General features: G+C 37.7%; 1 protein-coding gene and 1 long non-coding RNA gene across 3 annotated transcripts; one reads left to right on the top strand and one right to left on the bottom strand.

Annotated features, from left to right (window-relative positions):
- Positions 1-1,788: 1,788 nt before the first annotated feature.
- On the bottom strand, positions 1,789-11,309 carry LOC122076113. 2 transcript variants are annotated; one of them, XR_006139435.1, is made up of 4 exons: positions 10,989-11,309; positions 9,514-9,603; positions 9,176-9,318; positions 1,789-2,397 (listed from the first exon to the last, which is right to left on the bottom strand). It is a non-coding gene; the product is annotated as an uncharacterized LOC122076113 (long non-coding RNA). The 2 variants fall into 2 exon arrangements; XR_006139436.1 differs by lacking the exon at positions 1,789-2,397 and adding an exon at positions 6,199-6,463.
- A 1,165-nt stretch (positions 11,310-12,474) lies between these two features.
- On the top strand, positions 12,475-14,704 carry LOC122077091. Its single transcript, XM_042642876.1, has one exon. The coding sequence runs from the start codon at positions 12,707-12,709 to the stop codon at positions 14,393-14,395; it is 1,689 nt and encodes a 562-aa protein (XP_042498810.1). The 5' UTR covers positions 12,475-12,706; the 3' UTR covers positions 14,396-14,704.
- Positions 14,705-16,895: the final 2,191 nt, after the last annotated feature.

Below are 16,895 nucleotides of genomic sequence, written 5' to 3'. Positions count from 1 at the left end.
TCAGGAAATTTAGTTAGTTGAAAATAGTTTGATGTCTTGACATTATTCTAAAATTAAAGAGTTTCCCATTAATATTTAATAAAATAAATAAATAAAAATAAAGAAATAATAAGAGGAGGAGGAGAAGAAGAACAACAAAGTCAATATTATGATATTAGCTTTTTTTATTTTTTATTTTAAAGAAAATAATATAAACAAGTATTAAGCAAAAGTCATTTTCCCAAAAAAAAAAAAAAATTGTTTTGCCATGCGTTATTATCTTTATTACCATTTCCAACTCAAATGATCAAACCGAATAGTTAAGTTAAAGTTAAAAGGATAAATCCATTCTTAGGAATCATTAAATCCTGTATTTCAGCTTACACGGAATGGCTATGGCTCTGGAATATCTTCTTCTCAAATAGGGTAAAGCCCCCGCACTAACATACAAAACTGGTCACAAAAAAGGGCAAAAGAGACGAAGGCCAAAGCCTTCCAGAGTCCATGTAATACATGAACTTATTCTTGTCTATCGGATCATACAAGAATACCTAATTTTGCAATATACAATTATACATACACCCTAATACAAACAGATGGTAGTCAAAAATTATTAAAAGAGATAATAGAAAATAATCATATAAGAACAAGCATTGTCTTAAATGATATGAAACAAAGCAAGAAACCTTAAGGAATACACCTTATGTTTTTATTGATAAGTTAAAATAATATTAATTTTTAATATTTTTTCTTTCACTTTTTTATGACAAAGAAAAGTTGTGGCATGAAATAGATCATCACAATATAGGATTTTATTGTTCTATCGCATGACCAATAGCAAAACAACTCTGAATAATACAAATTATTAGTCATATATAAGGCTAAGCTACAGTCAACTGGATTGGATATAGTGTCTTTATCCGTTCATATCTTGCCTTAACTTTGAATAATTGGGAACATCTGAATCATTGGAGGATTAATATATCAGAACCATGCAGGGATTGACTAGATGGGTTCATGAATTGATCAGTTTGGGTGAAACAATTTGTGTCATTGTATTCGTAATAAGAACCGTCCCATATTACTTGGTGTAGACACCTGATTTTGTCACCTAGAGACATGAATAGTGATGATGTACATATTTTTTTAGATAACGTATAGGTTTATTTTATAGCTTTGGAGGTCTATCGTAACTCCCTGATAATAATTTGAACCATCTCAAAATGTTCGAGTGATGTGGGCCTTGGAAACTAACCGAAACGTTTGAAAATGAGTTTCTTTGCTTGTTTTACATAAGATTCTATATCTAGCCTCTGTGGGATCTACTTTCAAATGGACTTTCAAAAATAACTTTGGTCCAACTTGTTACCTTATTTTTACACTCTTGGATAGTACATGGATTTATATTTCCAATGCAGTTAGAATCACTCTTTACTGTTTAAAAGTTTTGATTTTATTAAGATTTCTTTAAAAAAGTTTTAGTTTGACCCATTCAACCCAGATTTAACCCGACTTGTTTGATGTTTTATGAGGAATCTAAGATGGAAAAAGATTCCTTTTAAGCGGTAAAACAATCCTTTCAATGTCAAAAGATTCCTTTAAATTTTGAATTTGGGTTTTTAGAAGGGTATTCCGGGAAGATTAAAACACTATAGGGGTTTGTGAACCCAAGGATAGTGTATGAATTATCCTCTATACTAAGTGTAGAAAAACTTTCTCCATAGCCAATAACCCCTTCACTGGTTGTCTATGGTATTATTTCATAAAGAACAAGTGTCAGGATCAAGTCGCTTGGAATGATTCAACATGGAAGAGCAATGATTCAAAATATTATTGATCATAAGATTATCGCTCTCAATCCATACATTTGGAACCACCAAACACAAAGCCATAATAAGAGCATAAAGGACAGCTAGTGATTCAGCAACTCCTGATGAGCAACACCAATTCCAAACTAGAAACAATGCCCTTACGAGGGAGAGGGTAAGGGCATTCGGACCACATTGTGTCCCAAACTACACCTAGATGAACAGATTCTTCAAAAGTAAACCTCTTGCTCCAATAATAGACTTCCAACTCCAAGAGGCATTTGAAGATGGATTTGAAGATCCTCGTGGCCAGGCCTCTCTATGTCCCATTCCCTCTTTCTACTTCATGTGACCTCTTCCAGTACTTCCATTGAAATGATTCAAACAAAAGAAAAGTATAATAATTACATGCAACACAACACATGGCACAGGCCCCAAGGTCTTCCAAGCCGTCTCATGCCACAGTTGAGTGCCCAACACTCTGGGGAGGATCTTTTTCATATAATTCCTCCCTCATTGGAGTGTGATCGAGGTGACTAAACGTGTTGGAAAGACAACTCGACGTTCTATAACATTTCAGAACAAATCCTTTTCCAAATAATTGGATAACCTGTAGAGCAAAGACCTTTATCAGTCGTCAAAATCTTGATCCGAGTATCATACTAATTTCGAACCATGCAGTTGAATTCCTTAACGCACTAGAACACTTCAGTTTATAGAAAGAGGGAAGACGAGTGATTGGGAATACATTGAAGCACCTCCAATGAATTAGAGAAGTTTTCTGTCGAATTTTTAGATTGGTTGGACCAACCATAAAGGAACTGGGCACTGGCTGTTTCCAATTGAGTTCACGTCCAGGTTCATGACCATACTTTGTACAAAACAAATGAATATGTATCAAGATTATGCAAATAACTTGTGAGCCTGGTTTCTTAGATCTCCAGCTTACAGTCCGTTTAGTTTTTATTCCACAGGAGTGAAAAAAAAAAAATGTGAAAGATTTTTGGCAAAACCGGTTCATCTTCTACTCAGACAAAGTGAACCGGAATTGAGAGTGAAATTGTGAAGCATTTTGACATCGATTTTTCACTTTCCTACAACATTTTGACTCGCGAATGCAAGGGAACATAAATGGGGTTAACCTCAATTTTTTTCTCCGACCTAGAAAAGGCCTACTACAGGGTTCCTAGAGATTTAATCTGGCAGGTTTTAGAGAAGAATGAAGTGTCAAGTAAATATGTGAATATTATTAAAGACACTAGTGTAAGATCTGTGAGAGGTCAAAGTGTTGAGTTCCCAATTAATATCGAGTTACATCAAGGATCCGCACATTGAGCCCCTACCTATTTACATTTGTCATGGATGACTTAACCAAGAATATTCAAGGAGAGGTCCTGTGGTTTATGCTTTTTGCAGATAATATTGTTCTGGTCGGTGAAACAGTGACAGATTAATAATAAGTTGGAACTATGGTAACATACTTTGGAATCGAGAGGTCTTAAGATAAATAGAACGAAGACGGAATATATGAGGTGTAACTTCAGTAGATCGAGGATTGATAGCGAGGAAGTGAAAATTGAGGGGAGAGAGATCCCGCAGAATGATTGCTTCAGATATTTGGGTTCTACATTAAACAAATAAGGTAAGATTGATAATGATATTTCCCACAGAATTAAAGTAGGATGGATGAAATGGAGAGAGGAGTCTGGAGTGTTATGTGATCAACGTATTCCTCTAAAGCTTAAAGGAAAATTCTACAGGACCGCCATAAGACCAGCTATGATGTATGGTGCAGAATGTTGGCCTGTCAAGAAGCATAACATAGATAAATTGAGTGTGACTGAGATGAGGATGTTGAGATGGATGTGCGGCAAAACCCCGAGAGATGAATAAAAAATGACAAAGTTTGATCGGATTTAAGAGTTGCCCCTATCCAGGATAAGCTCAGAAAATGTCGGCTACGATGGTTTGGGCATGTCCAAAGGAAGCCCTTGGATGCCCCAATACAGAAGAGTGACTAGATGCAGATAAATGGAACTAAAAGGGCTAGGGGCGGGCCAAAATTGACCATTGATGAGTTAATTAGTAGAGACATGCAAACGTTAAGTCTTCACCCAAGTATGACATCTAACAGAGCTTCCTAGAAGGCTAAGATTCGAGTTGCAGACGGGTCGTGAGTGGGATGCCCCAAAGAGAGTTTTTTTTTTTCATATACTTGCGGATCCATGTAGCCGACCCCATGTAGTTGGGATAAGGCTAAGCTTCGTTGTTGTTGCACTGCCTTTTGCGGAAATCATATGGCTTCTCATTTTGTTAAGCCTCATTAATTATATAGCAATCATGAAGTAATTAGAACTTAATATGTTAAAAAAATAATACTCTTTACATATAATGCCATGATAACCCTTACTTAAACTAGGGGTAAAAGTAAGTTGGCTTTGGCAACCCGGACCCATCTTGGCCTGCCTTAAGCCCTAACAGGGCTTGGGTCAAGTTTTTTTATCCTGAGGGTGGGTTAGGGTTGAAACACCCCAACCCTAGGTCAAGGTTGGGTCGGGCTCGGGTTGAGGCCTTAGCCAGGCTCAACCCAACCCAACCCAACTCGGCAATAAATTTAACCTTGAATTTTTATATTAGAATTTAGAGCTGCTATTGGTATTTTAATTTTCTATAATTTTTTAATGTATAAAATATGAATGGCAATAATAAGTCAATCAAGGTTAATCTAACTAACCATCCCAGAAGCCAAGGACAACCCAACCTAGCCCAACCCGACCCTGCCCGGCCCTGATAAGGTCAATTACCGAGTTGGGTTGATATGAACCCAACAAGGTTGGGCTTGAACATGAACCCGACAGGGTTAGGTTGGGCCCAGCCCAACCCAGCCCTGTTTCACCCCTAATTTACCCTACAATATTGAAATTAGGCATTATATAACTGCTTGTATTAAAATGCCTTCCAAACGCATCTCTACTTCTTTCGGGAGTAAAAAACACTTCTTGTGCCCAATTATCAAGTAACACTCCCAAGTAGCAAAAGCATTTCCAAACAGGCAGGACTAGAGTTAAAAGGGTCATGAACCTTGCTATAGTGGGAGACCAACAGGCAGTGCGCAAGGATGGATGAAGACTTCAATCTCAGCTTCTTTTAATGGATTGATTGAACACTTTTCAATTGAGCAAACAACAATAGTAATAGGGTTACATGTGAGGGCTTCAAGAATCCATTTGAAGTAAGGTTATGAAGGCAGCCAAATGTCCTAGAACTGACCTGGATTCCCCCCCCCCCCCCCCCAACCCCCCAACCCAATGCCAAGAGCAAGCTGTGATTCAGATATAAGGCAGACAGGAGGAATTAGCTTGCAATGGCAATACCTTGTGAAGTTAGGAGTCCAACTACAACTGTGGTAGTGAGGTCAGTCTTAGGAGCATTTTTATTTCTGATTTTTAATCCTGTCCCATAGTCATGGCTGGATTTGAGTCAGTGTTTTCCAGTTTGATTTTTGTGTATTTTGTAGTGTCCTAGTTGGTATAGGAGTCTCTTAAGCTGGGGATACCTATCCGAGTCAGTCTTGGTTTTGGGTTTACCATCTTAACTTGAGAATGGGTTCTGGTCAAGTCCATGTCAGTCAGTGAACGAGTCCCATCTAGAGGTTATAAATAGATGTAAAAGCATAATCGTTCCCCCATGTTGAATTATGATCCAGTTTTCTCTTCATAGCTACTGTGAATTCAGTGCAACCTGAGTGGATTTCTCAGTTAAGCTTGGCAAGTTCCAAGGGGGGCTTCAGCTGGATTTCTTGCCTGTTCTATTCTTACTACTCTTATATCAAAAATCATCAAACAAAACAGGTCCGATTTCTCTACTTTGAACATACCTGTGGCACTCCTGTTGTCACCCAAGTTCAGCATCTCACATAATACTGTTCAGATTTATCTAAAATTTTGCATACAAGTTTCAAATAATCTGCAATTTCGATTTCTGATGTGTTCTACAAAGAATTTTTATCGGACATTCAAGTTCCAATCTGTAATCTGTTTCCTAGTACAACGAGGACTTTTCTGCAGAGACTAATCTAGAGCTCTGTTTTCAGAGATATTATGCATCACTGTTCTACTGGTTCAGAACTTCAGATTAGAGATTAGCACTTGACCAGAAAATTAGAACTACCTTTATGTCTCAAGGTTTTTCATCGTTTTAAGTTGTTATGTTTCCAAATTTTGGTGATTCTGGTTCTGCTATTCAGTTCTAGTTCTTCTATTTTGGGACTGGTTTGCACTAAGCTGGTTAGCAGATTCTCTGATCACCTTGTCCACCAGTGCCTTCATTTGTGCCTAGCCATGAATGACAAGGGAACTCCTGAAATAAAATTACAGACCTTTTCCAACTTACGTATAGATCAGGGAAGATCTTAGTCATTAAATGATACCATTTTAGCAGATCAAGAAGATCATTCTAGAACAATGATACAGTTAACTGTCATGACCCGACATCAGTTCCAGAATAATATGACCAGACCTTCCGTCATTGCTTCATAGGTGTTCTCTTTATAGCCCACCTCTCTCCTTTGAGTTTAATTAGACAGAAATGGAATAAGGAAATAGGAGGCTGTGGGCTGGAGCTGGAGCTGGAGCTGGAGCTGTATCACCAAATCCAAGGACAGCTTCACCACTGACCTAAAGAGGCAAAAGCCAATTTCTCAATACTCAAATCGTAGGGGAGGTTTATGGCCCCTATCCTTTTCTTTATAACTACCATAAAAATCACAATAATAGAAGAACCCTACGTATGGTAGGAGGAAGCCCTTGCAACTTAAATCTCTCAACAAAATAGAAACCATCTAGAACATTACAAATAGATACTATGGCTGGAATGTAGGACACCAGTGCAGCCCCTCTAGAAGGACTATGAAAGTAACAACCAAAATAGAAACTAACATCTAATTGGTGTAGACCTCACAACACCCATATTTGGGCTTAGATGGGCTCATTGCAATAGTTAAAAAAGAAAACCCATGACCCATACTAACTCATTGGACCCAACACTAAAATTAAACATATTGGTCCATTCTTGGTACAGTCCAATGGCCTGCTTTGCTGCTGACCTTCTTGTTCTTTTGAATGGCATCAAGTTCAGCTAAAATTAAGTGAATCAGTAAGTAGTCACTGCTTTCCACAGATCATTGGACAGTGTGGATCAGGGTCTAACAACAAAATTACAAAAATATCAAATCGTCCATGATTTCCAATCAAGATTCTAGGTCAGACCATCAGATTGGGAGATCGGATCATTCAGAAGGCCTGAACAACATTTTAAACTTTTAAAGCTCTAAGGGCAATTATGTCCTATCAAGCTTTGTATTCTGCCCTATTAGGTTTATTGTCTTTTTACTTATTGTAATAAGTAGGTTAGGAGTATTCTATCCCATAACTTACCCTCTTATTTTGGAGACACACACACACATATCGCAGGCGGCTGCCACCGACACAACAGTCTTCCTCTCTCTCTTTATTTTAGTTTCTTTTGGTTTGATTACTTAAATTCTGGTTTGCAACAAAAAACATTAAAAGGATTAATAACCTAGTCCAAAACTATAAATACACACCATTAGCGTTTCTCTTTTTCACCCTTTTCCAAAATGATTAGATATGTATGATTATTTCAATTAAGTTAATACCTAAATGTAAGAGTTTAATCAAAATACTGGAAATTAAGCTAAGAATTAACTCGTATTTACATACCTAGTGTATTTTGTAGCAATATCAACTATTATATATGTGTTGCTCAAATAAACAGTCCAAGTAAAATTATTTCTAAGAAACAAAAAACCTAATCTAATTAATATATTTTGCAACATTCAAAATGCATGGACACCTGATGCACTGTTGCTTCATAAATGATTATTCTTGTTTTTAGTCACGTAAATGAATGTAGAATGAAGATGTGTCCTAGACATTTTAGTAGCTATATCAAATGACTATTATCGGATATTCACTTGAATTACAGTGGAAAGGTCATAGAGTCCACACAACCCCGGCACTCAGTAAACTTTTCACAATTGGACATCTTTAGCTAGTTTATAAGGTAGCAATTAGGGGTCAAAACCTAGTCCGAACCAATAAAATTGACCGAAATCAACAGATAAAACCCTGAACTGAACCAAACCAATCCTTATTAGATTGGTTTTGGCCTGAGTTATGTTGAGACCTGTTGGTGTATGATGTCTTGTATTCCGTCGCAGTTTAATCCAGGGAATACTGGTGCAGCACCTAAACAGGCAGGATGGCAGTCCCGCTAACCGGTTAGCGGGCCATGGGATTGCAAGGGAGGCAGGAGGCCCCCCTACATAGCAAGGGGTGTAGGGGGGCAAAACCCCTCTCGAATTTTTTATTTGAGGGCAACTGTGTACTTTCCGGATTAGGGTTTTTTTGCTATATATTTGTAGCGAGGGCTTCTTTCTCTATAATGCAAGCAATACTGAGAGGTGTGAGGACGAGCGCTGTAACCCTATTCTCCATTGATAGTGAAGCAAGATCTCATCTCACTAAGGACGTAGGCAACCTAGCCGAACCTCGTAAAATCCATATGCATTATTTGTTTGTTTTTTCCATTATCTTCTACATCGTTTTAGGGTTGCGTTTCTACAGAGACCAACTGAAAACCGGTCCAAACCGAACCAACCAAAAATCAAACTGAATGAAACTGATAAAAAAAAATGATTATGAGATTATAAATTGGTGAATTGACTATCCATTTTTCACAATATTAGTGAAATTTTTTTTTTATTGTATGGGGAATTGTTACAAATCATTAAATATTAGGTTATAAATAGATAAATTGATTTGTAAATTGTAATAATGCTTCCATTGATTTCCTTGTTCACTATACAAAACTAGTTGGATAGTTGAAGGAATGATTGGGGATAATAGGGTTCATTTTATGATTTCAACGTTAATTATCTTTTTAGTAATTTGTTATCCATTGGTTTCAATATTAGTTCCTTTACAATAATAAATCATGATTTAATCATAAATTTAAAGTGTTTTTTTCGTCAAATCTTGTCACTATAAGTTGTGAATGTAAGATTTCATTATGGTTAAAGCTTAATAATAAATCCATCTAAACTAGTATTAACCTGATATTGAAAAATCGAAATAAATCGAAACCAAACCAGACCGAAATTGAAAACCGACCAAAAACGAAGTTCCTTAACAGATTGGTTTTGGTCTCCCTCATTCCTAGACCGAAACCGATTCAACCCTACAGAAACCAAACTGAACGGCCCAATTGACACCCCTAGTAGTGATGGTGAAATCCAAATTACAATAACACAATGATCAGTAATCAAAAGGCCACAAAATTTAAAGAAGAAAAAAAAAAGCATGTACCTAGTGCACAAAGCTCCCACCACTATGGGGAGTGTCATAATGTATGCAGCTTTAGCCCCACTTCGCATAGAGGTTGTTTCCAACTTGAACTAGCTACTACCAAATAGCAATGGAACAACTTTACTGTTGCGCCAAGGTCCACCCTAAAATAAACACAGAATCATTTGTTAATTTTACTCAAGAGAATCCTGCACCCACCCAACATCATCTTTATTTTCCCTCCCCCACCCCACCTTTTTAATAAAGCAGTTTCATCGAAGTAGAGAGAAGGGATCAAAAACCCATATGCTATATACTACATATTTAACAATAGAGCCAGTGATTACTTGTATACTTACAAAATCTACAAAAGATCATAAATTTCCTGCTTCAACAATAGATTTGGTGCCTCGGATGAGCTCCCTTATTAAGTGATAAGGATTTCCAACCTACAGATGGCACCACCTCCAAACAAATCAGGCCGGATGGTAAGTTTTTATATTTTCCTCACAGTTAACCAAAAAAAAAAAAACACTATCAGTTCTAACATTCATGTGCATGTCAAGTGTGATCCCTTGGATGCTGTAATTACAAAACTAGAATACCACAACTTTAATTTGAATCACTTTACAAATTCTCCAAGAATGAACTAACTAATAGGCTACAATCTTGCATGATAACTCTAGTAAATACAGCATATGCAATATAAATTTGAACAGAAGAATACCTCTAGTTTCGCTTGCAATGAAATTATAAAAACTCATTCAGGATAGGGTGAAGAGCAAAGGAAAAAAAAAACATTAAAAAAGAAAAAATACCATAAGTTAATATACTGCTTAAACTCTGTTGTGAAAACTAATGCCAAGATTTTTTTTTTTTTTTTTTTTTTTTTTTTTTTTAAGTAATGAAAAAGGGTGTTCCATGATAGTGATAATAGCCCCAGGACAAGTCCCCGTATGGCAAGCAGCACTTCTAGGCGATCAATGGGTGATAGTGGACATGCTAAGACTCGAGCCCACACCCAGCCGACTCGAGCGGTGATGAGTTGAGGACATTTTCACCACTAGGCTACCAACCCCATTAGTAGTAATGCCAAGAATTACATGATACATACCAATGGATTGACTTATGAGAGTGAAATTGTCGATACAATATATCTGCACTTACTAGAACATCCACAAACCAAAAAGTAACAGTACAGATGCAAAAACCAAGTAGACTTCTTTACTTTAGCTTATTTCTTTTTGTTGAGCATTTACCATAGCTCCTGTAAATTCTTAGCTAAAAAATTTGCTTTTCGTACAGTTCTGTGCTACTTCTCTATTAAACTACAAATGTAGCATACCAAAAGCCTTAGAAAAATGAAGTGAGAGACTAATCTTAATATAGCCTCTCATATATCAACCAAGCCTAAAAGAAGCAATAATTAGAATTTTATAATCAAAACTGATTCCCTTGCACGTTAATCACTCTCCCAGAATACAGTTCGCAGAGTATCATTCATTTCTCATAAAAAAAAAAGTTCAAAAGAAAACTCAAAAATTTCAACTGGTTCGGCTTAAAACGTTCGAATTCTAAGTGAATATTACGACGGCCAATAATCAAAGAACAACAAATGGAAGAGAAAATTACGACTGCTAGCTGTGAAGTCTATTCATCTCCACCACTGCAACTCCGACGTCTCTCCGATCATTGTGTAGCCTTTAACTCCGTTCATGCACTTGAAGGGCGGAAGCAAGAAGAACACAATGATCGGATATGCAGAAGGGGAAATTACAGATGTCAAAAGAACTCAAAATTCGGCAAAGAGAAAGGGCGAAGATAGCGAGAATACCTGTTAAGAAAATAGAGCCTCTCCTTCTCAAAAGCAGAGCAGACGGCTGGCTTCCATTGAGAATCCAAGTCTTCCAAAATCACCAGTTCCCCCAAAGAGCTGCAAATCTTCTCTGCGATTCACTCGACATCCATCTCTACTGAAGCCCCAACCCTAACCCTGACCGAATTCGGAAACCCTTGAAGCGAAATCAGTTCATGAATAAAGGAATATTCGAACTCCAAAACTCGAATCAGATTTTAATGAATTTCCTTGGTTGATTAAAGCGCGCTGTTGGATTTTCTTGGCTGATTTTTCACGAACAGTTTCACATCTCAGGGTGTTTCTTTGGAGGGAAAATGGTGAAACATGGAAGATTGGAAGTATTTATAAAATATAATTCAAAATTACCAATTTATCCTTCTTTTTAGCCATTGCTGCACGTGATATTAAGATATGAGGGTAGGGTGGTTATTTTTTCACCCGCTTCTATATTTAGACATAGTCGTTGCTCTGCCTTTTAGGTTTTTTTTTTTCTTTTATTCTTATTATTATTATTATTATTATTATTATTATTATTAGGTAAAAGGAATTTTTCTGGCACCATGGCACTTGCCTAGACATAAGGGGGGTAAAATGACGAGAGCTGATCAGGTTCATGTACGAGAATGTATGAGAATGGTCTTGATTTGTGGATATATAATTAATTTTCTCTCTCTTCATTTAATAGATTCTATATCCACGGATCAGGTGTGTACGAGAACATTCTCATACGTGAACCTGATCCGTTCACTAAAATGACTATCCAATACCCCATGAATGCAAAAATCTCACCAATGTTCATGCTCTACACTCTGCAATTGGCCTTCATGCTAGTGCAAGGTCATACTGCCAGGTAGAAAATCTATTCTCGCTTATCATTATTTTACTATTTTTAAGAAAAATAAACTTACCTGACAACATGGTGCTTGCACCCACACAAAATGGAGGTGAAATGATTGTCATGATCCTATTGTTACTCCTTTATACAATGTGATAGATCTCTGCACTAGCGCAAGGGCCACATTACCATGCAGAGAACCCTATCCCTTATTATTATTGGGGAAAGTTGGGTATGTAAGCACTATGCCCAGCAAGCCACACACACACACTATCTCTCTCTCTCTCTCTCTATCTTCCTTCCTTGGAAATGTTTCCCATGACCCTCCTATCCCAAGTTCTCAATCCTTACTGATTGAGCCACTAACTCCCAAAAGGCCGGCGATTTACCCAGCCTCGGTTCACCCATCATCATTTTCCTGTTTCTATTGATATATTCAAACAAGTTCAATTTCAATTTCTTGATCAAGATGTATATTTATTTATTTACTTTTTGGGAAAACCAAGATCTATTTATTGACTTTATGTATTTAATACTCCACCAGTCCAGTATCGTAGATGATTCTCAAGTTACCTTTTTAGCCCTTGTCGGTGTCACGTACTGACCTTTCCTAAGCTTCTCACACTTGTTCACACTTCACAGGTCACACACTGAAGATAAAGTGAGAGAGATCTCGATTATTGATCTGTGGAAATACGAAGAAAATCCTGAGCTGCTGCTGCTGCTGCTGCTGATTTCTACTTGATGAAAGGTACGACCAGTCGCTCCCTGATTTAAACTTTAATTATCTTGGGATCTCTCTTCCAAGATTGCTATAGTTCTTCAGAATCCGATTTTTCGAGGTTTTCTGTTCTAAACGATGATTAATCGCTCTGCACTGTCCAGATCCGGAAGTTTCCGGCCAGAAAACTTAGGTCAAAATGCTCTTGCTCTGATAGGAAACCTCTGTTTCGCAATTTTTGTTCTTGGGGTCTTAATCTTCACCATTATTGCTGCGACTTACCAACCTGAAGACCCTTTGTTCCGTCCAACAACAAAAATCACAAACTTCCTCACTTCAACTTCAAATGCCACTTTCAGATCCGATGACACCGTCGTCAAGACTGGTGAGGATTTTATTGCTTCTAACCAAACTGTATTTGATACTTTCATTAACATCACCGACGTTCCTGGTAATGCCGGGGAAAACCCACCTGATTGTGAGGGCGACATCGATAAACCCATTGACTGTACAGACAGGGAGATCTTTAATCTGTTGATGAAAGCAGCTATAGAGCATTTTAAGGATATCCACTTTTACCGATTTGGGAAACCTGTGAAAGGATCAAATGAAAGCACTTGTGATATGGCATGGAGGTTTAGACCCAACCAAGGAAAAACTGCGTCCTTGTATAAGGACTATCGTAGGTTCTCGATTTCTAGGTCTGGGAACTGTAATTACACTGTGGTTGGTATTGGGGATTACCATTCTGGTATGAATGCAAGGAAAAGGAAGAAGAACCAGAAACCTGGGTTCGAGAAGCTTCCGAAGAAGCATGCGGAGAATCCGGCTACTTTGCCTGTGGTTGGAGAAGTTGTGAATGATACTCTTCCAGTGGTCGAGTCTGAGAGTTCTTTTGGTCGTGGCAAGTACTTGATTTATACGGGTGGTGGCGACAGGTGCAAGAGCATGAACCATTACCTCTGGAGCTTCTTGTGTGCTTTGGGTGAAGCTCAGTATTTGAATCGCACATTGATTATGGATTTGACCATTTGTTTAAATTCGATGTACACTTCGTCCCATCAGGATGAGGAGGGGAAGGATTTCAGGTTTTACTTTGATTTTGAGCATTTGAAGGAGTCGGCACCTGTGCTGGACCAGAAGCAGTTCTGGTTAGATTGGGGAAAATGGCAGACCAAAGATGGTTTGCGTCTTTTCCTTGTGGAGGATTTTAGGGTCACGCCAATGAAACTTGCTGAGGTACAGGATACTTTGATTATGCGGAAGTTTGGATCCGTGGAGCCAGATAATTACTGGTATAGAGTTTGTGAAGGAGAGACTGAATCTGCTATCCAACGACCATGGCACCTCATCTGGAAATCTAGAAGGTTAATGGACATTGTATCTGGAATTGCCTCAAGGTTGAATTGGGATTTTGACTCCGTCCATGTCGTGAGAGGTGAGAAGGCAAAGAATAAGGAACTCTGGCCTAATCTAGCAGCTGATACTTCACCAGAAGCACTTATTCCTTCTCTACAGGACAAGATTGAAAATGGGAGGAATATTTACATTGCCACCGATGAACCTGATACATCTTTTTTCAATCCTCTGAAGGACAAGTATACGATTCATTTCCTTGACGAATATAAGGATCTCTGGGATGAGAACAGTGAGTGGTATGCGGAGACCACAAAACTTAACAATGGAGTTCCAGTTGAGTTTGATGGTTACATGAGGGTATCAGTTGACACAGAGGTGTTCTTGCGGGGCAAAAAGCAGATCGAAACTTTCAATGATCTGACAAGTGACTGCAAAGATGGGATCAACACTTGCCGTTCATCCACTTGATCAGTATGCACATGTATAAAAGCTTCATCTGAGCTTTTGAACTTTTCCACTTGACATCTTTGGGTTCTCTGTGCGTATCATTTGGCAACAAGTGTGTTGCTGTTCAGTAAAAGGTTAGGTCACTGTTCGTGGGCACTGGTTTTGAGCGAAATTCTTGGTAATCATGTACTAGGAATCAATTAGCTATGTTTCATGACTTATATTTTCCGTGTAGTTTTAATTCAATGTTGTAATTCTTTTCTTCCTCTGTTTTGTCACTGCTGTTGTTTCTTGTTCTAGTTAATGCCACAGATCAAATTGTTTTAGTCATATTATCTGTCTCAAGTTTGCAAGCCATACCAACCAGTTCCATTTTGACCAATGATTTGGTGGAATGTTGAGAGACATTACTTGCCGAAAGGGCGTTCAAATCCATCAAAGTTAGAAGTTGTTGGAGGGGACAACTATAAATGGAAAAGATTAAAAGAAATATTGATGATGATTGCTTCTTTTCATAACTAAGCTCATTCTAAAAAGGGCAAATCCCTATATGTGTGCTACAATCATGATTGCCTCCTTTCCAGTGACATAATATTACTCAATTTTGTCCCTACATCTTAAGCGTTTTGAGACCAATCTGAAGATGTTTGTTTCTAGATCTTGGGTTTCATCTGTAAGCTTCCTGTGAAAAGAATTTTAGTTCAAATTGTTTTAATCTGGACTTATTTTCTTCTATATTCTTGCATTACTCAGAAAGACTTGTCTTCTAATAAAGAATATACTTGTCCTCAACTCTGAAGGAAGTGCTTAGCTATCAATATGATTCAAAAGATTGGCCAACAGACAGTTCAAAGTTAGCCTTTGACAAATCTGTCTTTACTATAACTTCAAAGACAAATGCCAAAACCAAAGTTGACCTATATACAATGGACATGAACACTTATTTCACATATTCCCCTTTTCTAAAACTAGCACTTCCTCTCATTCTTTCTCCTACTAGATTTAGCACTATTAGATTGACATTTGATTTTCGCATTGTGGAGTCCAAGATCCATGGCACCCTTATGTCTGACTGTTCAAAGCCAGATTAATGTGGTGGTGCAAGGGGAACAATAAGAACATTTGGTTTAATCAAGATAATAGAAACTTTGTAAAGAGATGTTCACTACATTCTGAGTTTTGTAGTAATTATTTCATCATTGCAATGTCTCTAGTTTCCAATGACAATTGTTGTGTCACTACTTGTGCTTCATGTTTTTTGATTTCTTATTATTACTTTTAATTCATAATTACAGCAGAATTGCATCGTTCAATTATGACGTCGTTGTCTAGAAGGCTACCGATGATTTGTAATTTTTTGTCACTGGGGTGGAGATGTGAATGAGTAATCTTATTAACAGTTGATCTGGGAATTCTCAGATGCAGTTGCCCCCCTTCTGTGGTCTTGTTCTGAACGTTCTGGTCTCTTCTTTGTCTACTATTTCCAACTTCAAATATCTTTTCCCTTGGCAAACCTCTGCTGATTTTTGTGCATATCTGCAAGGAAGTGCAGCACTTGAAAAATTAAATCTCAACTATTGCTACCTTGACGAGACTGTTGATGGCCATATATGCTTCCTAGTTTGTTTTTGTTTTGGTTTTGTTGACTTCGGTAAATGCAGTCCTTCCCACTTTGAGATCCTCCCCCATCCCCCCTACCACCCACCAACCCCCAAAAAGAAAGTCATTGATCTTATCATGTATGCTGTTAGTCAAAGACTAACCAATTTTTATTAAGGTTCAGTTTGTTTCCTGTATTTTTTTGAATTTAAACATGGGTTTGGGCATCAACCAGCCAAGTTGGAGAAAAGTAGAAACACAATTTATAGCATATTTTCTGTAGAAGTGTATTAAATAGTTGTCGATAGTATTTATAAAATGGATAACGATATCAGATCCTTCATCACAGGACAGTATGGATCTGCCATGTTAGCCTTGTGTGCTTGTTTGCTTGCTTGTGCATGCAGGTTCATGCTTCACCCCCCCCTCCCCTTTTGGCAGCTTAATGATACAGTTAAAAATGGCTGATTGGTGCTGATGTAAGTCATCTTTGTAGGTATGCCTCTGACTCTCTCTTCAATTAGTTAGGGTCTTGCTCAAGTCTTGAGTCATAGTTGAATTATAATACAGTTTCTGATGCAGATCGACCAAAGGAGAAAGGCAAACTCAACTCCTCACCGATTCACCAACTCAGTGAGTTAACAACTGAGCAACCAAGTGAGTTGACTCAGTTGAGGAGTTTTGTTTCACTACAACCAGGTCATGGGGGATCATATTAGTAATTTCCATTCCCCTCCCCTGTAGTTTGCATTTATTCCACTCCCCTCCCCTTTGTTTTTAAAAATTCCACATATCTCCCCTTTATTTTGACAAATTTGACAGAAAATATAACTCCGTCAAATTATGTCCGTTAAGCTTTAAAAATATTTTGTAAATACCCAAATCACCCCTGTAGAATGTAATGACCATTATACCCATTAGA

The sequence above is a fragment of the Macadamia integrifolia genome, chromosome 4, assembly GCF_013358625.1.
Source record: "Macadamia integrifolia cultivar HAES 741 chromosome 4, SCU_Mint_v3, whole genome shotgun sequence".
Lineage (NCBI taxonomy): Eukaryota > Viridiplantae > Streptophyta > Magnoliopsida > Proteales > Proteaceae > Macadamia > Macadamia integrifolia.
The sequence above is the reverse complement of the archived record's forward strand: the minus strand, read 5'-3'. Positions and strand labels throughout refer to the sequence as shown.